Source organism: Syngnathus typhle, linkage group LG3, assembly GCF_033458585.1.
Source record: "Syngnathus typhle isolate RoL2023-S1 ecotype Sweden linkage group LG3, RoL_Styp_1.0, whole genome shotgun sequence".
Classification (NCBI taxonomy): domain Eukaryota; kingdom Metazoa; phylum Chordata; class Actinopteri; order Syngnathiformes; family Syngnathidae; genus Syngnathus; species Syngnathus typhle.
The window spans coordinates 12,679,132-12,699,254 of NC_083740.1; the positions used below are offsets into that span (position 1 = coordinate 12,679,132).

General features: G+C 41.5%; 2 protein-coding genes across 3 annotated transcripts; one reads left to right on the plus strand and one right to left on the minus strand.

The window, feature by feature from the left end:
- Window positions 1-277: 277 nt before the first annotated feature.
- On the plus strand, window positions 278-2,450 carry LOC133151265 (keratin, type I cytoskeletal 13-like). The gene is made up of 7 exons (XM_061274143.1): window positions 278-967; window positions 1,050-1,132; window positions 1,215-1,371; window positions 1,459-1,620; window positions 1,695-1,820; window positions 1,910-2,127; window positions 2,244-2,450. Exons 1-7 carry the CDS (start codon window positions 293-295, stop codon window positions 2,338-2,340), a joined length of 1,518 nt encoding a protein of 505 aa, XP_061130127.1. The 5' UTR covers window positions 278-292; the 3' UTR covers window positions 2,341-2,450.
- Window positions 2,451-3,709: 1,259 nt separating this feature from the next.
- On the minus strand, window positions 3,710-6,786 carry krt98 (keratin 98). 2 transcript variants are annotated; one of them, XM_061274144.1, is made up of 8 exons: window positions 6,396-6,786; window positions 5,421-5,503; window positions 5,182-5,338; window positions 4,538-4,699; window positions 4,337-4,462; window positions 4,039-4,259; window positions 3,939-3,949; window positions 3,710-3,864 (listed from the first exon to the last, which is right to left on the minus strand). In XM_061274144.1, the coding sequence occupies exons 1-8, from the start codon at window positions 6,729-6,731 to the stop codon at window positions 3,764-3,766; spliced, it is 1,197 nt and encodes a 398-aa protein (XP_061130128.1). In that variant the 5' UTR covers window positions 6,732-6,786; the 3' UTR covers window positions 3,710-3,763. The 2 variants fall into 2 exon arrangements, with proteins under 2 accessions (XP_061130128.1, XP_061130129.1); XM_061274145.1 differs by lacking the exon at window positions 3,939-3,949.
- Window positions 6,787-20,123: the final 13,337 nt, after the last annotated feature.

The window sequence follows — 20,123 nt, forward strand, 5'->3', positions numbered from 1 at the left end:
TTGTCCTTGGCCCACAGGGTTTAGCATAGCAGTAACTCACTGAACATAGATCATCTGTCAGAGCACTGACTTGACAATTCAAACTGGTTGGATCTGACGAAGCAGCCTCGGGCTGACCAGGAAGGGTGCGGCCCTTTCACTATTCATACTTTTAAGCAATAAAATATAGTTGTAATTGAAACATACCTTTCATTTACAAACACATTTATGAAGTGTGATTGCAACGAGAATCCGACATTTTGGATGTCTTTTCAATTAATATAAGTATATATATATTTTTAATTGCTTCCAGATGCCCTACTTTCTCCTTCAGATCCTACCAGGTAAATTAACTCAAGGGATAAGCGGGAAGGGTGAGGCCACTGATCTTAGTTCATGCTCCTCCCATCCACACGCCTCCACCTGCACCAGAGGCGCCTTGTGCTGCATAAAAAGGGGACCCGGGAGGAACTGTGTATCTCAGTCCATCATCTCCTCTCTGAGCAAGCAGGCAGGCAGGCAGGCAGGCAGGCAGACACTACCAGTCAACATAATGTCAAACTTCAGCAGGTCCTCGCTAACTAGCCGCTCCTACGCGGGTGGAAACCTGGTCGGCGGTATTCGCAGGGGCCAGGCTTTGAGTGTTTATGGAGGAGCAGGTGGAAGCGGCGCAAGAATCTCCAGCAGCAGTTTTAGCTCGGGAGGTGGTGCAGGTTACGGTGGTGGTGCAGGTTACAGCTTCGGCATGGGAGGTGGTGCAGGCTTCGGCATGGGCGAGGGCCTGGATCTGCATGTCAGCGCCAACGAGAAGGCCACTATGCAGAACCTGAACGACCGCCTGGCCTCTTACCTTGACAAGGTTCGCAGCCTTGAGAAGGCCAATGCCGACCTGGAGCTGAAGATCCGTCAGTTCTTGGATAGCAAGGCCTCCCCCGCTGCCCGCGACTACAGTGCTTATCAGATCACCATCAGCGACTTACAGGGAAAGGTAAGAATACATGTCTTCTTCTAATATGTGTGTACAGTCGTCATGAAATGTCACTAACATGCTTTATTTCTAAATGTCACAGATCCAGGATGCCACACGTATCAATGGAGGCATCTACCTGGCCATTGACAATGCAAAACTGGCAGCAGATGATTTCAAAACTAAGTAAGTGTCAAAACTGACAACTAATACCCACAACAAATTAAAAGCACTTTGAATTATTTTCCGACCTCTTGCTGTCTTACAGGTATGACAATGAGCTGGCTATGCGTCTGTCAGTGGAGTCGGACATTGCCGGTCTGAAGAGAATGTTGGATGAGCTGACGCTGGTCCGCTCAGACCTGGAGATGCAGATCGAAGGCCTCAAGGATGAGCTTGTCCACCTCAAACGTAACCACGAGGAAGTGAGCAGCAAACCATTTCATATTCTATGTCTGAGTTACGACAAGTTTCTCTCCATCCAACGTCTTACCAATGTTTTTACATAACAGGAATTGGCAGCCATGAGGCTACAGATGACTGGACAGATCAACGTAGAGGTAGACGCCAAACCACAGGCCGACCTGAGCAAAATCATTGCTGAGATCAGAGAGCAGTACGAAAGCATGGCCGCAAAGAACAAGAGAGATTTGGAAGCCTGGTTCCAGAGCAAGGTAATTCCCACTGAAACGTTTTTGCTTGTTCCGTAGCATGTATTGGAGTAGGGCAATAACACCATCTATTGCAGAGTGAGGCATTGAACAAGGAAATGGCTGTCAGCACAGAAACTCTCCAAACCTCCAGATCGGAGATCTCAGAGATCCGTCGCACATTGCAGGCCTTGGAAATCGAACTACAGTCTCAACTTAGCATGGTAAGTAATCGTGCGACTGTCAGCTGGAACTAATGTCCCTGTCTGTATATTCCCGAATGCTAAAATCACTCATGTACACACTCCTACAGAAAGGATCCCTGGAAAACACGTTAGCCGAAACCGAAACCCGATATTCCATGATTCTCCAAGGACTCCAGTCACAGGTCACAGCTCTTGAAGAACAACTGATGCAACTGCGTGCCGAGATAGAAAGCCAGAGCAGAGAATACAACATGCTCCTTGATATTAAGACCAGACTTGAGAAGGAAATTGCAGAGTACAGGAGACTTATGGATGGCGAGGGCAGGTGAGAGAAAATTGGCTTACAGTTTGTTTGACCAGAAGCAAAGTGCAGTCTTCAGATCTAAACCACCTACTTTTTAACTGGTATTTCATACATGCGCTGTATTTGTCCTTCCCCAGCATCGGTACGACCAAAAGCAGCACCACCAAGGTAATCATGGTCACAGAGGAGTTGGTGGATGGCAAGGTGGTCTCCTCTACAACCACCTCCGCATAAGATGCCTTATCCAGCAAACAACAGCCGAAAGCGGTGTGAAGCCTAAAGGTTACTCTGTCATTGCAAACCAACAAAATGATTGGATAAAAGGCTCCCTGTCTGCCGACTTACTCCTTGTGTCTGTGTTTGATTACTTGTTTGACTTTTTTGTCAGTCTGCAACCGTTTTATTTCAGTGTGTGATAGGTCTGACATCAAGATCAGGCAAATGTATAAATACGGACAAAACAAAGTCTTCAGGGTGTATTAAAATGTTACAATAGTTTCCATATCATTGTACTCTACAAGATTTCAGCTACAAGGAAAACAAACAAACAAACAAACAATGCAAATTAAAAATTGCATTTCATTTCAGACTGTGGTTTTGTCATAACACATCAATTTTCAATGTGGTCACTGTGGAAGAGAATGCTTTAGGTTTACTCAGTGCATGCTGGACTACCTGCTCAAAAGTCAGTTCAATGTCAGTAACAGTCACTCGGAGATTTCGCACTTTAAGGTTAATGTCTTCAAAATCAAAATTTTCCCACTGTTTATGTATAATAGGGATCAAAATGAAGCTGGTGGTGAAAGGGTTAAGTCTTAGTTCAGCTGTATTATTAGGTTTAGCCATTTTTGGCACGTAATTTAATGAACTTGATGAATTTTAGCACCGTGACTTTCCCCAGCTGAAAGCTCTACACAATTTCCCATAAAGATGTACGCTTTGCATGCTTAGACCAGTTAAATCCAGCTTTGGCCATGGAATCATAAATAACAAATAGCACCACATCCTATAGGCTATGTTAAGGTCTGTGTGGAATTTATGAAAGAGAAAAATATTAGTACCATTTTGACTTGGTATTTTTCAGCTCTCATGTCATAATTCTTGACCACACATCTAGAGGACCACCATATATATATGTACCTGTGTTCTATTTATGGAGGCTCCACAAATATATTCTCCAGTATTTTAGTCTGTGTTTATTAATATTTGCCATACCCAAAAGAAGGGAAGAAAAAAAAAACAAGGAGTTTGATCTGAATACGAAACAAATATGAAAAGTCGTTAACAAATAAGCATGGCTGAGTTTTTAGTAGCTGATTTCAGAACAGGCAATCTATGAAATAAAAATAAAAGTACTGTAAATTCTTTAGCTTTTAAAATGACCTTTTCAAGGTTATTTTAAGAACCTGCCATTTTCTAAGTCTGGCCCCAGCTTCTACAATACAGCATGAATTTATTTATTTATTTATTTATTTATTTATTTATTTATTTATTTATTTATTTATTTATTTATTTATTTATTTATTTATTTATTTATTTATTTATTTATTTATTTATTTATTTATTTATTTATCATCATCTAGAAAATGACATCACACAAGCATTAACTGCACGACCTTTAATGTCTTAGACTCTAAGACTTAGAGTCTCTTCCAAGCTATGACTCAATCTCATCCACATCTACATCGACAGTCTTGCTGCTCTCAATCACCCTCCCGTCGACGACCGTCTCCACCACTGTGATGACCTTGGTGATCACTGTACGAAAGAAAAGAAGCATGAGCAAATGTAGTTCTTGAGTTTCAACCAATTGTGCTTTCAAGGATACTAACCTTGTTTTGAGCTGGTGAAGAAGAATAAACCCAGAATATATTAGTTAGTTTTTTTCTGATATTGTGAATTTTATAATTCAGAAATTAGTCTCATTCCCACCTGTCCTCTTCTCCCTCCAACAGCCGTCTGTACTCTGCAATCTCCATCTCCAGTCGAGTTTTAAGGTCCAACAGCATCTCATATTCGTGCTTAGTGCTGGTGATGCTGGCGTGGATCTGGGAAAGCTGGGCCTCTAAGCTCACAACCATGTTCTGCAGACCTGCCAGCTGAGCAGCGTAGCGGGATTGAGTTTCTGCCAGGGTGCCCTCCAGGGATGCTTTCTGGTGGCGTAATACAAAAAAGACATGAGTGGGCAGTCTGAGATGAACATTTAAGTGAGTTGCCGGGATACACGTACCATGCTAAAATGGGACTGGAGTTCAATCTCAAGCCTCTGGAGTATACCCTTGAGTTCTTTGACTTCAGAGCGGGATGTCGCCAAAGACTCTGTGTGTGTCATCACTTCCTGCTCTACTGCTGCCATCTTGGCACATCGCAGACACAATGCGACATGTTAACTTTATCAATTTATTCTATTTATTTATTTTGTTATCTTTACCTTGGTCTGGTACCAGGACTCGACTTCCCTGCGGTTCTTGGCAATCATAGCCTCATAGTGTTCTCTGATCTCTGTCATAATCTCGTTCAGGTCTGGAGAGGGCGACGCGTCCACGGACACGTTTACCTGACCGCCCATCTGACTCCTGAGCAGAGCCAATTCCTGTGGGGAGTCAAAGAGGGAATCTTCTCATCTGATGACTTTCCGGGTTTTGGTATTTTAAAAATGTGTGTGTGTGCATACATTTGTAATCTTTCAAATGGGTCTGTGAGGCAAACTACATTAACGGAAGTAAAGAAGAATGCATGGAAGTGAACTCGGGGGAGAGGGCAGTGTTCAAAAGAGCACAAGTGTTTGTAAAAACATTCACCTAACATGGAACTTCCTCAGAGTTCTAAGAGGGGAGTGTGGTCCTGTGTGTACTTTAGGACTGTCTAAAGCCACAATAGACAAATGATGACACTTCACATACCATGGAATGAATAGTGAATGGAAGAGCGATGGTATTTACCACACACTGAGGTGAAGAATTTAGTGTAAACACATCACGGGTGTTATTCATGCGATGGAATGTATTGATCAAGATAAAAGTCATTCTTCTAGCTCAAGCACCCTTTGTTTAAACTGCGGTGGGACACCCTCACCTCTTCATGGTTGTTTTTCAGCATGATGAGCTCATCCTTCAGACCGTCCACTTGGCACTCCAGATCCATTCTGATCAACTTCATCTCTTCCTGCACTTTCTTCAGCCCAGCGATGTCAGCCTCCACGGTCATTCTCATGGCTAGCTCATTCTCATACCTGAGAGCGTCAAAGTGGTCGGTGAGGTTTAGAAGGCAGACGTGGATGTCAAGTATGTGGTAATACACACACATATACTCACTTCATTTTAAAGTCATCAGCAGCCAGTTTCGCATTGTCCATGTCCAAGATTGTCTTGGCATTGAGTCTGGCAGCGACATAGATCTGACAAGGAAACAAAAATTAATCCGAGATTTTGAGCCTTGCAACTGGCTGATGACCAGTTCAGAGAGTAGTTTGCGTTTTGCCCAATGTCGATGACAACCCTGGATAGGATAAGCGGTGTTGAAAATGGAAGGACGGATGGTCACAACATGAGCTCATTGGTCAAAAATATATGCCATCTCAAGCAATACTTCACATTAGACTATTAATAAATTCAGGTGAAAATCAGGAGAAATTAATTTCCGCGGTGACAACATTTTTTGTTTGTTTTTGTTTTACCGGTATTGCTTTTATTTGCTCACATTTTATGTGGGCAGAGCCTTATTCCTCCTGACTTTGAGTGACGGGCAGATTCTGAAATGTTTGCAAGCCAATGAGTAATCATTTCAGGGTCATTTGTATCCTACTTTCAGTCAAAATGTGTAAATCTTCATATTGGCTATTAGGATTGAGCCTAATGATCAATGCCTAGCAACAAATGGCAGCATTTATTATCCAGATTATTATGCATATAAAAGCACTACCTTATTTTGCGTATTATAAGGCGCACCTTTAATGAATGGCCCATTTTAAAACTTTGTCCATATATAAGATTTGGCCCCAGGGGCCGGACTTTGGACACGCCTGCTGTAGTGGCTACATATTGGTCCATATATAAGACGCACCTGATTATAAGGCGCACTATCGACTTTTGAGAAAATTTGAGGTTTTTAGGTACGCCTTATAGTGCGGAAAGTACGGTACTATAACATCAAAGCTACGTATGCATTTGGTGTGATGCTGGTGGTGGAATTAAATGTTACTTTTCATCATCTAAACGGACTTGATGCCATCATATCTGCTTTGTCCACCACACACGGGGGATAATCCTGGAATGTGTGATTCCGCTCACCTTATCCTTCAGGTCATCAATGATGGCGAAGTAATTGGTGTAGTCACGGCTGACGACAGTTCTGCTCTGGTACCAGTCTCGGATCTGCTTGTCCAATCGATCGTTCTCCTTCTCCAGGGTGCGCACCTTCTCCAGGTAAGAAGCCAGGCGGTCGTTCAGATTCTGCATGGTGGCCTTCTCATTGGCGCCGACGTGGAGGTCCAAGCCATCGGCCAGATTGAAACCCGGGGCGGGTAGGTAGCACGACTGGGAGGAAGAGATGCGGGTGCCGTGACCACCGGCTCCACCGTAGACGCTCAGTGTTTTCTCCCCGTAGGATCTCGTGCTCAGAGACATGATGGAGGATCTGGATGTGGACAGGATCTGCAGTTGTGAGCATCACTTTGCTCCCTGAGTTATATATAGTAGTAGTAGTTTCAAGTGGGAGGGGTTTTAGTTGAAAGCGAAGAATGTGTCTGCCATTACGCCATGTAATCGCTCCATCACCACACGGGTGGTGCCTAGTGGGTGAGGGTTTCATCCCGCCCCCATTACAGGTCCAACTTGTGATTCCACATTTTATCATTTCTCCACGAATGTGACCATTCTTGGAATACTTCTTGACTATCTCCCGAACCTTGTTAGGAATGCACAATTGTCCCCTTCCGTATTTATTCCCAGACAAAACAAGCAGTTTGCACTAACACGCACGAAATGTCATAAAGTGTTCACTCAAAATGTTTGCTCACAGCTGTGACAAGAAATTCGACAATGTGACAATTTCACATTTGCCAAACAAGGGACAATGGTTGGGACCAAGGTTATTGGTCAAAGTCAAATATATCAGAGCAGGAATGAGCAAGGTTGCATTAACCGATGCTTGTGGAATCATTTTTCATCAACGTGTCACACAGCCACATCACGTGGGGAAATTTAAATATTCTTGTCGTTGTCTGGCCTTTGTCTTCATCTATACGGATGAAGAATGAATGTTTTTCTTAACCAACGTTAGATGTTAAGAGCTACAATATAAGTTATATTAATAAATACTACATTATTACAAAAACATGTTTTGAAAGTGTAGCAACAAGCTCATATAAGAGAAAGGAAGCATGAGATGGAAAATAAATTTGTCACATTAGCATTACGCGAAAAGAAATGAAAACGAAATTTCATGTTAACTCTTTCCTGCTGATGTTGATGATCAAAGAAAAAAAAGCAATGCCAGAAATAGCAAGACACTGTGATGATGGCTCAGTCATGAGGTCAGGACTATAACTTGCACTTCTGTGAGGAATTCTGTGATGAAAAATGATTGATTATGAGCAATGAGTGAAATATTTTTTGCCGCATCAAGACTTCCCTCAGAATGTTGTCTTAGCTAACAGATAAAAATACACAATGTGCAGGATACAAATGTTTGCTTTCCCTTTATAGAGTATATTTTAAAATGTTAACTCATCAAAAACCTGTGCTGTAAACCTTTATACAAAACTATGAAAGCTGCCACACCAGAATATATGAAACCTATGTAAAAACATAAACATGATCAATTCAAAACATGAATCGGATCACGTAAAAATGCGATGATTATCATGTAAAAACATGAAACGCCAACTTTTTCACTTTTGAACTTTTAATTTTAGCTTCACATTTCTAAATCATTTTCACATTTTTACATGATACGTTTCACATACATGATCATTTTCACAATAAAATTTTCAAGTCTTTGTTTGTCTTGACGCTTCCCCACTATAATGATTGCTTGTCACCAGTGGCTCAAAAGGCTCATGATAAAACGTCTCGACAACTGCCAGAAACAACATCTTCTCTCCAGTGTAAAATGATCACTTGCATATTTGTATTTTAAACACTCATCTTGTTGAGCAACATAGCCGTGCTGCTTGACTGCTGTTCTCTGTCATCACACACACATCTCGTCAGCCCGATAAAGAGAGCGACGTCTGGGAGGATGACAGATGGGATGGTGACCATTGAGGAATATCCATCTGCTGGTTCAGTCATTGCTTTTCTTCATACAAAATGTTGTCAGGCTGTGTAAATGCTTTAAAAATCAAATTAATCTTTAAAGTGAACACTTTGACACCCCTAATGTAATGTAATTGTGTGATAGACAGAGAGAGGTGTTAAAGTGGTTCCCACTCGGAATTATTTTTGCAAGAACCACACGGGAGACAGTTTGCCCTTTTTGAGAGTCAAAAATGATGATCAAATGAGGTCTGACTCTGGCCTCTTGCAGGAGCATTTCTATTGAGAGAAACAGAGTGGAGGTGAGACTGGGGGTGAGAGTGGACAGGATGGGGTTGACGCCCCTGGCCTGGTGATCAAAGCATAGCAGGGGGGCTTTTACGACGTCGTGTAAACAAAACAACTCTGATTGTTTCCTCTGCAGCTAGTCAATCAGTTCAAAAGATCTTAGCATTTTGTTCTACTACTTTTGTTAAGACAGGACAAGGTAGGTTAATTGTTACAGGTTACATTCCAACATAATCATACGATCAAGATAATCTGTAAACCCTAACAAGAGGAAAACCACATCATTCATAATTATTGTGTTTGGCTTGCAGCATGCACCAAGCAACCTTTTGTGAATGAGCTGTGGCCATTTAATCATTGCTTACCTGGCGTGGAACCCCACCCACATTCCAAAAGTAGGTCATGTTAATTAAAGACAATTTGAGAACCATGCAACAGTAATACAAATGTGAGGCTCTATTTTCCAAAACACTGTAAATCCATTAATTTAGCCCAACTGGCAAATTATAAAAATGGTAGGCTGTATGAACGGCATTGCAAGATGAATCTGATTTTTATCTCCCATGTTCCTGTAGCCTGTTGTGCTACCAGTGAAATATACTCTATGAACACGGAACAATAAAAGACAAGGAGACCTTTTGTTCTGTGAGATGCTCACGACAAATATGTTGCCCAGCTTGCCTACTATTGTCACACACACACACGCACATACACATGCACACATGCACACACAGAAACACAACTCAATATTAATTTTCCAATATTCTGTTGGGCTGTGTGTGTTCAAACATTAAAAATGTAGTTATCAATTTCAACTTATCGCCAGAAAAACTGTTTAATAATTAAGTAAATTTTCCGGAAATCTCAAATATGACAGCGAGTATATAGGCTAATTATATTTTGACACTTACTTGTCTTAAACCTTGTTTTTAAAAAATCTGATGCTGTTAATGTTTGCACTTTTAATGTGTACACACTAATAGAACTAATATTGTCCACTTCAACCAGTAAAATGAGAAGAAATGATTGACACAATATTTTTGATTTTGTGGAGGTGATAATGGCTTTTCCTCAAAGGAGCTCACATCTGATGTCAATAAATCAAATATACTGCAAAGATGGCTTTTATATTTTCACGGGTTGAAATGCACAAAATTAAGAACGATTGTCAATGTATGTATCTATTGGTGGCAATTACGTAATCACTATTTCAGACACAAGGTGGCAATGGAATGAGACAAACCAAGCAAGGAAGCAACACACATTACTGTGCTTTCTTCCTTGCTATGATGTAGACAGTATGGGATGAAAAAAAAGTGGGTGGGAGAAATCTGTGGTAGAAAATCTGTGTTTAGGATTTTTAACCCCTCGTCTAATCAAATACTTGAGCCCAACATGTGGGGTCAAATCCTTAACCTAATGTAAATGACCCAGGACTGGCTCCATCCCTTTTGGATCCAGAGTTTAGTTAGCTATTTTGGGTTACTTATGACCAAGCAGTTGTAAGAACATGAGCACTTGGGATTCTGAAGGTGATGAGTAAATAAATGATGACAATTACATGTAAATTGTAAATAATGGTGTACTAGTTTCTCCAGCATAGAAGGCTCGAATGGCTGGATGCATGCCACTGCTATTGTACAACATCATTTTGAGGGAATATATTGAGGGTTCACTGCAGGATCATTTTGAAATAGAATACTATGGAAACAGTTCTTATTGTAATTTCTTAAGGGCCAACATCCACACTGGCTTTATCTTACACATGATTCTCATCCAAAGGGTGTTAGAGAGTCAGACGAGTTTAAAGAATAATGGCACAGTGAGCAATCCTGGCATAGTATGCGTCAACACCCCCCAACAGGCCTCCACGCCCACTCTTCCTCCTCCTAACAAAAAAAAAAACGACTGAATTAATGTGCACTGAAATCTGAACAAAAGGTGATTGGGGCCTCTCTCGTCTGAGCTCTTGACTTCCATCTTCTTCAGACACATTCTGCAGCTCCTTGCTGTGCACACGTAGACATGCACACTGTAGAGGTTTTCTGCAAAAGTGCATACTTTCAGCGTGTCTGTGTGTATCGCAGGAAGAGAGTGAAAAAAGCAAGGGTCCATACTGTTGTTTATGTTTTAATCACATCAGTGACTTGAATTATACAACAGTGGGGGTGAAGTTAAAGCTCCCATTGCTACATTGGAGCCAACTTTGAGTTTTTCCCCTCCCTGTAAAAGAACAAAGGCCTACTTATTGTAAGATGTCTCTAAATGATTATCCTGAGTGATTATGGTGTGGGGCGTGAGATTTTTCCTCTCTTGTCTGCACGGACAACAATAGGAGAGACAGACTGCAATATAAACAGAACTAAAGCTAGGTATGTGAGAAACCTGAAGTTTGCATTACTGCTAGACACCAATAATGAGGAGCAATTGGTTGTGTGGAGTGTTTGCATAAGTCATGCTACTATTACTACGAACATACTACTACTGCGACGGTGTTTACTTTTTCTTCTTCTTTGTATTTTCAGGCTGCCCTATGCCCCTTACAGGTCAGCTATGACAAGTGGGTGTGCTGCGGTGCGTTGCTTTTAACAAGCATGCCACATAGCGGAGGTTTGTGGCCGTGCAGGGCGGGATTGCTTGGCAGGTTGGTGTTGCTATGGCACCTTAAAAATAAAAATATTGCTTCATACAATGATACACAGAGGTTTTCTTGCCCTGCCTGCATTTTATGAAGTGCCACTAGAGGAGGCTGTTCAATAATAAAAGTTACCTCCAGTGTTCAAGCCAAGTATCTGAGCTCATAAAGGGTGTGGCGCTGGGACTATCTGGTGTTTTTGACAAGTTAAAGAAAAACATCTGGAGGAAATATCAAGGCATGTTTTAGTGTTGATGTCAATAGCTTGTATTTCTTATCTTGCTATACTTATGTTGCATTGTTATCAATAACCACAATAGGAAGAGACTAGGCATCTAAATAATACACCTTCTAGAGCAAACGCGCAAAGTAGAGCAAAGTGTAGCGATGACAACTAGAACTACACTGATAATTTACTGTCCCAAATATGGAAGACCCAACCCTCCCTCTACATTAATCTTTTTTAATTTGTTTTTAGTGATCCAAGGTACAATATCTATTTACACAACGCAAGCAACACAAGCTTACTGGAATTACAACAGATACGGTTCGAGCGCTTGCATGGTGAATGTTTAACACACTCACACACGCACGCACACACAGGGACACACACACACGCACGCACATACAAACTAGGACAGCTTGTGTCAATTTGGCATAGAAGTAGTATGCTGGGGAGTTATTGCACAACACGGTCCGAATAGTTGAAAGAGGATGTGACAATGTCAGCGGTGGGGTGTGGTAAATTGACAGGAGGCTTCGGAGCGTACAGCAGTGCACTGCTATGATTCACTGTTGATCCATACAGAGACCTGCTAACTTTGCTGTATGCGAACTATGTGTTGAAGGGATATGTGCAACTCTGCCAGAATGAATCTGTTGATGGAGAAAGTCTAGCAAAGTAATTTCATTAATAAATATTTTTTTATCCAAAATTCATAGACGGTAAAAGGAACAATGATCATATACAGTATGCATAAGTGAATGAAACTGGAACACAATAGGTGCCGTTCATGCTTAAGTAGTGAGTGACATGCTCTACATGTTGCTGGGATACAGTAGAATAACAGAAACTGTTTTGAGCTTGCAGTACGTTCACTTGGAGGTGACGCAGACAATAGACTTCCTGTTGTCATTTTCTTTCACTCACTGGGCTTTGAAAAATCAGAAGACAGAATGCTCAACTTGTCATTATCTAAAAGATGGACCACTGTTCTTCTTGATGTCAGGCCAGAAATCAGCAGATGTGTGAAATGTCACTTCAGAGTATCAATTTTGCATGCTAAGGCCTTCTCTGCTGGCCTAAATATCACCAGAAAAATTCAGCTAAAAATATAACCTAAATTTTTATTGTAACCTGAAATTTGTAACTATTTGTCTTCAGTGGTCTGTTCTCTTCCTTTCATGGAATTTCTCTCATTTGCAGTAATATGTGTGCACACAAAAATATTTCGATTCTTTTTTTTGTCTGATCATATTTCAGCTATGTGTGCTGTCATGCCAATTTAATCCTCCCAACTGGCTAGCGTCTACACTGTAAATGGAATTATTGGCAATGATAATGTTTATTGAATGAATCACATTTTACATTTGTCTTCGCAGGGCCAGCATGCTGGCCGACAAAAATGTCAGCATTCTTCCATTCTCTCTTTGGTATGGTCAAGAGCAAGCATGTTATATTAGATGTCAAGTCAGATTTTCCACTATATTTACTTTCTGTCCCTGACAACATGTTAATGATCTTACAGCCTAATGTTACTGATAGGATTGGAACGTGAAGTGGAAGAAAATGAAATGAGAAAAGTAAAAGGCGACTCTAAATCCACTCAAACACATCCTGTTTGTTTTAAGTACCGTAATTTTCGGACTATAAGTCGCGTTTTTTTTCATAGTTTGGGTGGGGGGGCGACTTATACTCAGGAGCGACTTATATACATATATATGTTTGTTTTTTTTCACATTTTTGGGCATTTTATGGCTGGTGCGACTTATACTCCGGTGCGACTTATAGTCCGAAAATTACGGTATATGCAGTGAACTCATCCTGGCTTGACTTCATCTCTTTGACCAGGCGTTGGCAAAAGGGAGGGAGTGGGCAGAAGATATTTCACAGAGTCATGACAACTGAACACTCCCACAAAGTACACATAGATTTAGATAAAGTTAGCAGGAATGTTTTTAAAGATTTGTGGGTTATAAATTGTCAAGACAAGATATGTTAGTATTTATGATTGCTGTACGGGTTGCAACCGTTGCGGCTTAATTCCGAGCAGGTATTGTGACATATACAGACTTTGCTCCAAATCCCATTTAAGTCATGTTGAATTTTTAGGAGTCTGACGTTTTCTTAATAATCAGCACTGTTGCAAAATTCCTGTGTGCAATCAGAATTTACAAATAGATCTAAAAATACATGCAGAAGAGAGTAATTGCAGAGGATTTTTTTTTTTTTTTTTTTGCATGAGTCATATTTGGTTTAGGTGAAAACGCCTACTTTCCACATAGTGCACAGAGCGCAGCAAAAAATAAATAACGTAGAGTGCACAAATACTCTTCAGTTTTTTAGTCAGTAAGTCTGTCAAAGCATTGCTTGTTACAGGTATTCTACTTTTTGGTCTGTACTTGAATGGGACACAATGACTGCACACACAGCGGGTAGCATACCTCAAGGAATCACTTGTTGCTGACTGATGAGTCTTTATATGTTTGACTTTCAACAGACAGGCCTCTGTCGGAATTCTGGTAAAATAACTTTCAAAAACTCAAGATATATAGCTTGGTCTGTAAGCAGGGTCTGAAAACACCTTTCATTAGATGATCAAACAAATTAAAGGTACAACACATGGGTGGGTGTGACTTTTTGTAAAACTATGATAATTTTTTTTCCTCTTTGAGAGGTGGAACGGATTAATGGCAGTTCCATTTATTTCAATGGGGTGAGTTGATTTGACACGAGTGCTTTGTTACATGCCTCGTCACGGGTCATATTAAACTTAAACAATTTATGATATTATTAGATGCCACACTCCTCTGCTAATTGTAAGCTATGTCATGATGAAGCTACATTTTCATTTGTAAAATGTACATGTCATGTTTTGACACAGACCTAGCAGACGAGTTTGCTTACTACATAATGGAAGAAAATATATACTCATAATAAAATAGAAACATTACCCGCTACATTTTTTAGCAACAGGTGGGGTGCACCCTTCATCGGTTGCTAGACAATTGCAGGATGTGCTGTCTTTTACTACTTAGTATACATTCTTTCTTGTTACAATTGTGATCCAAACGAGTGATTACGGGATTTTACTAAGAAATACATTTTGTGTCAAAGTTGTAAAATATAATCGAGTTGTTGGAGTTCAGAAATGAATGTTAAAACTAGCTTTGCATCACTGCAATGTGAAAAGTTTGACACTGCGCCGTGCTGATTTCAACTGAACTCCATTGCTCCCTAAAAACAAAGGGCAGAGGGCAGAGCTTTGCAATTTTGTGTTTGTTCAAAGACCTCAAAGGGCATTTAATAGTTTATTCGTCTTACAGTGGACGTGAAGTCAGTCTGAACAGAGTTTCATGAAACATATCAGTGAAACATTTCTCACAGTAGAGTGAGACCAAACCCTGCTCCTGCAACAAATAAGAGGCATGAGTCACTTCTCCCTTTGGCTGAGGGGTTGATGACCCCACAAGCCTCTCCCATCTCCACAGCAGAGAAAAGTTGGCCCATTGCCCAAAACGAAGATAAGGAGTTGCACACCCACTTGAACTCCAGCAGACGTGCACACAAGAACGACACACAATCCCTTTCTGCACACCATTTCCTCCCAAAAACAGGCTCTAACGGGGGCCACACTCAAGAACATGCACACACACAGGAACTGAGAAGGCATGTCGGCTGTGATGTGGTAAACAATGGGGGCACAGATTCCTTGTCGATAAGCATGAAAAGAAGTGTTAATGCAATATTGGCCACAAGGTCATTGGCATGAGTTACAAAACGTTCATTCTTTCCACAGAGTGCGAGGATGTTCATTTTTGACAGAAAAAAAGAGCTTGTTAAGTGTCTGATGTTAAAATCATCTTCATATTTGCATGCAGTTCATATTTACATGCAATTATTCAAAATGGTGTGAGAGTAGAAGAGCAGACCTGCGTGAAGTTGGCCCCCCACTGGCCGCAAAACTTAAGCAAAATAGTCTGTTTCGTTTGTGCTTCGTTTGTGCTGGTTTGTGCAGCAAAAATGTTCGTTTGTGCTGCTATGGTTTTTTAGTTATGAACGATTCTTTTATAGGTCATCCAGAGTTCACCCAGCCCCCCATCTGCTCAGAATGGACCCAAAATGGTAGCGTTCGTTTGTGCTTCGTTAGTGCTGGTTTGTGCAGCAAAAATGTTCGTTTGTGCTACTTCCGTTTCGGAGATATTAGACATTTATTTTATAGCGATGACGTCACCCAGCCCCCCACCGGTCTCCAAATGGACCCAAAATGGTACCGTTCGTTTGTGCTTCGTTTGTGCAGGTTTGTGCAGCAAAAAGTTTCGTTTGTGCTACTTCCGTTTCGGAGATATTAGACATTTATTTTATAGCGATGACGTCACCCAGCCCCCCACCGGTCTCCAAATGGACCCAAAATGGCACCGTTCGTTTGTGCTTCGTTTGTGCAGGTTTGTGCAGCAAAAATTTTCGTTTGTGCTACTTCCGTTTCGGAGATATTACACATTTATTTTATAGGTCATCCAGAGTTCACCCAGCCCCCCATCTGCTCAGAATGGACCCAAAATGGTAGCGTTCGTTTGTGCTTCGTTTGTGCAGGTTTGTGCAGCAAAAATGTTCGTTTGTGCTACTTCCGTTTCGGAGATATTAGACATTTATTTTATAGCGATGACGTCACCCAGCCCCCCACCGGTCTCCAAATGGACCCAAAATGGTACCGTTCGTTTGTGCTTCGTTTGTGCAGGTTTGTGCAGCAAAAAGTTTCGTTTGTGCTGCTTCCGTTTCGGAGATATTACACATTTATTTTATAGCGATGACGTCTGGTAGCCCCGCCCCCTTGTTTACTTCCGAACGACCCAAAATAGTGCCGTTCGTTCGTTTGTTTGGTTTGTGCTGGTTTGTGCAGCAAAAATTGTACCGATTGTGCCGACTGCTACGGTTTTGCAGATATTACACATTTAATTCATAGCGAAGACGTCACCCAGCCCCACGTCACTGTTTTTTGTCGCGAATTTCAAGCTCCTGGAATGCTCCTGATGCAGGACGAATACAAGGTAAATATGTTCTTAGCCTTTTTTTCTTTTCTTTTTATCTTACAGAAAACTTTCACTGCGGGGAATGGCTTTTAGTACGAGGATATTTCTGTAATTATGTTTGTATCGTGCTCATTGATTAATTTCCTTGTTTTCAATAAGCCTATGTGATCATTTTTTTCAATTACATCTGACGTGCAAAAGGTTCACCGCAACCTAAATACCCTGATGAGTCTATGTCTGCTCCCTCCAAAACATTAATTAATGCAACAATTAATACATGTATGTGAAGTTGATGACAGCCATAAAAAGAAACTTGAAAACGTGAAAAAATAACTTTCTTTGTCAAAGGGAACATTATCAACATTTTTTTCCCAACAATTCAAACAATGCATCACTGCACTGTGTAGAACACAGCATGTGGGAAGATCTTAGTATTTACTGATGCTGCTTTCACTCCACTTCCCAGGTCATTATAGATCTCCCAGGCATATGCAGTCCTCCTGCAGTATGCCACATAATGCCCGAGAGAATCCTGGGTCAGTCCTGGTTCAAAGCCAATGACTGCTCTCAAAGTAAAGGTCTTCTCTTTTAGCTCCAGACTGGAGGGAAATTCAAGCAAGGCAACTTCCTTGCAACTGCTACCAAGGTCAGTGTCAATCCACACAAACTCTCCCAGATTGTAGCTGTGAGTAACATTACCTGAACACAGAACCTTGCCTGTATTGTTGTCCAGAGTTTTGAATGAAGACGGACACTGGGAAGGATTTTCAATTGGCCTGAGGCAGAGAGAGTCAGGAAGGCTGAGTCCCTCTTCAGCAGCAGTCTGAAGAGAAGCCATGCCACAGGTCTGCAGGACAGCAACGTTTGGACAAACAAGTGAAACTTGCCTTGTTACTTGTTGGCTTAAACTGCAGTACTGTGAGGAGCATTGTTTTATCAAATAAACACTTGGGATATTCCTCATTGCGCTCTCAATTACAGTGGAGATGTGGCATTGTGCATCAATTTGGAGAGCACCAGAGGTCAGGAGGACAGGTTTGAATATTTCCCCCAGCAGTTCTGCCCTCTGTGAGTATACCTGTGGGTTCACACTCTGTGTTGTGATGGTTTTCACCAGGTGGAGGAATTGGTTCCCACATTCATAGTTCAGAACAGTCTTTTCAAATGAAAAACTTTCACAGAAAGAACAGCATAAGCATTGCAAGACAGAATCAAATGCACAAGTATTGAGCACAAACACTTTTGATGTGCGAAGTTTAACAGGCTGTTGATGGTTCCCGTTTTTCAACAATGGTACCTTGACTTTTTTCCAGCCCACTTGTGTGTCAATATGCAGCCATTCAGGACAAGGAGAGAGATATGAAGTTATCTTTCTTTTTTTCGGTGGGACTGCTAAACCTCTCCAGTTTTCAACTGCACTGTCAGTAGATGCATCTGGCTCCGCTCCAGGATGAGATTTTTCTCCCCTTTTGTTTACTACTTCAGTTTGAGAAGTACTGCAGACATTGTCAGGCTCTCTGACGGTCGTGGCATCACACACATCACTTTTTTGTTTTGCAGAGCAAATCCGCATGTTTCCCTCAATGAAGGAAAGATGACGAGCAACAAACCGGTCCACACGAATGGGTAGGCTTTCATGCTTGAAAAGGCCTTTTTTTATGTTTTTGAACTCTGCTTCAACAGCTGCGGAACTTGCAGTGATGCTGGGGCTTTTGAAGAGAGGGACCATTATTGCTGTCCAGAGTGGCAAGTAACTTCCAAGTCTTGTTATTTGGGGAATAATCTCAGGGAGGAAGTGGATGTTGTCTCTATCCCCATCAGCCATGGCAAGTGACCTGCTCTCCTCACATATTTCTGTCACCCACTCTCGGACATTAGTCTGGATGTGCTGATTTAATCCATCACTTGGTTCTTGTCCCTCAACTTCCTCATCCGAAATGGGGACAAATTCCTCTGCGATTTGCGCTCTCAAGTATTTCTTGCACTTTTCTGATGGGATAGGGGCTCCAGAATTGTCATTACCCTCTGTCTCACTCAGTGCCACAATGGTGATAGCACGAAGAAGTTCTTTTGCATGTTGCAAACATTGTGACTTAAGAAGCTGTGCTATTGACCTAACAAAGAAATCCTTAACACGAGGTCTTTTGTTTTTCAGGCAGTCCCATCGGCAGATCATCTTAATGCAGTGTGCTACATCTACCCTGATAAAACATGGGGGTAGATGTCCAGGTTGATTCCCACGTGAAGTGTTAAAGCACTCATTGATGTAGCTCTTCAGATCAGGATGAGGGGTAAAAGCTTTGACTAGAGCTCCAAGAATCGCCAGAGAAAAGTCACTCACTGCTTCTTTAGGAACAGATGCACCTGCATGGATCCATTCCTTCAGCCACTGTGTGATAGCATTAACATCATGCTTCTCTGACAGCATCTGCACGACTGGGACACTGGAGCTGGTATGCCCTGTCATAACGCCCTGATACAGGAAGATATGGCCAGACATGCCATTTGGCCGCATCAGTTTTTTAACTATTGAGCCAGTTGCATCAACACATAATATTGGGTGGGATTTCTTTAAGCTCTTGTACACATGCATTTGTGTTTGACTCCAATAGTGACAGAAGAACTTGTCAAGTCCAATGTCTTTGATGCTGTCACTGTGAGGTGCACTGTATTTCAACATCTGCAATGATAAAATTGGATTTTTGTCACCTAATGCCAAATCATTTTTCTCTTGCTTTGCCTTGCGCAGGGTGGCCAAATTTGGAAGGTGGCTTGGCTCAGGGTCTCCGAAGTCCATCAATTTATTTGCCTGTGATGCTCGCCATACATGTGGTTCCATCCTGCCCTCACAAAGTTCCTTGGCTACCTGCACACGCAACTGCCCAGATAGAAACCGCTTTGAGCTACCAGTGTGTAGGGAGTCATCACTGTTCTTAATGAAACAGTTCAATATTATTGGACTGTTCATTTCTGGCTCCCCGCTACAATTAATGTTGAGAAGGCCATGACACTCCTTGCAGTATCCTCTGATTTCGATGTAATTATTTGAGACCAATGGATAGACCTTGGCTCTTTTAAAAACAAATGTGCAAGGAGTTTTGACTGTTTTCCAAATTTGTTCATTTATGATGTGGGTCCAGGTGCCAGGCTTCAAAATTGTATATTCTCTTTTTCGGGTTCGACAGTTCTTATCTTTGTATTCAGCCTTTTCCGGAATAAATTCCACCCACTTGTCAAAAGGAATATGAAGCTGAAAGGACTGTTCAGGTCCTGATTCCGAGCTTGCTTCACTGCTAGTTTCAGGATCAGTTTCATGATGACTGAATCCCAGAGCTGACCAGATATTGCGTCTGTTTGTTTTTACAAAGGTGTACAGAGCCTTTGCAGACATCTTCTTTTCCAACTGGTCACTCAGATCTGTCCACACTGTAGCGCTTGGAGTGGCTATGTTACCATTTTCAAGGATGGCCTCTTTTGATGAGCAGAGAACTGCAACAATTAAATCATTGTCTACTGCTGGTTGTTTGGGCATCTAGTTGAAGGACAAATATAAATATAATCAGGATTCATTGCTCGAATAATTAAAA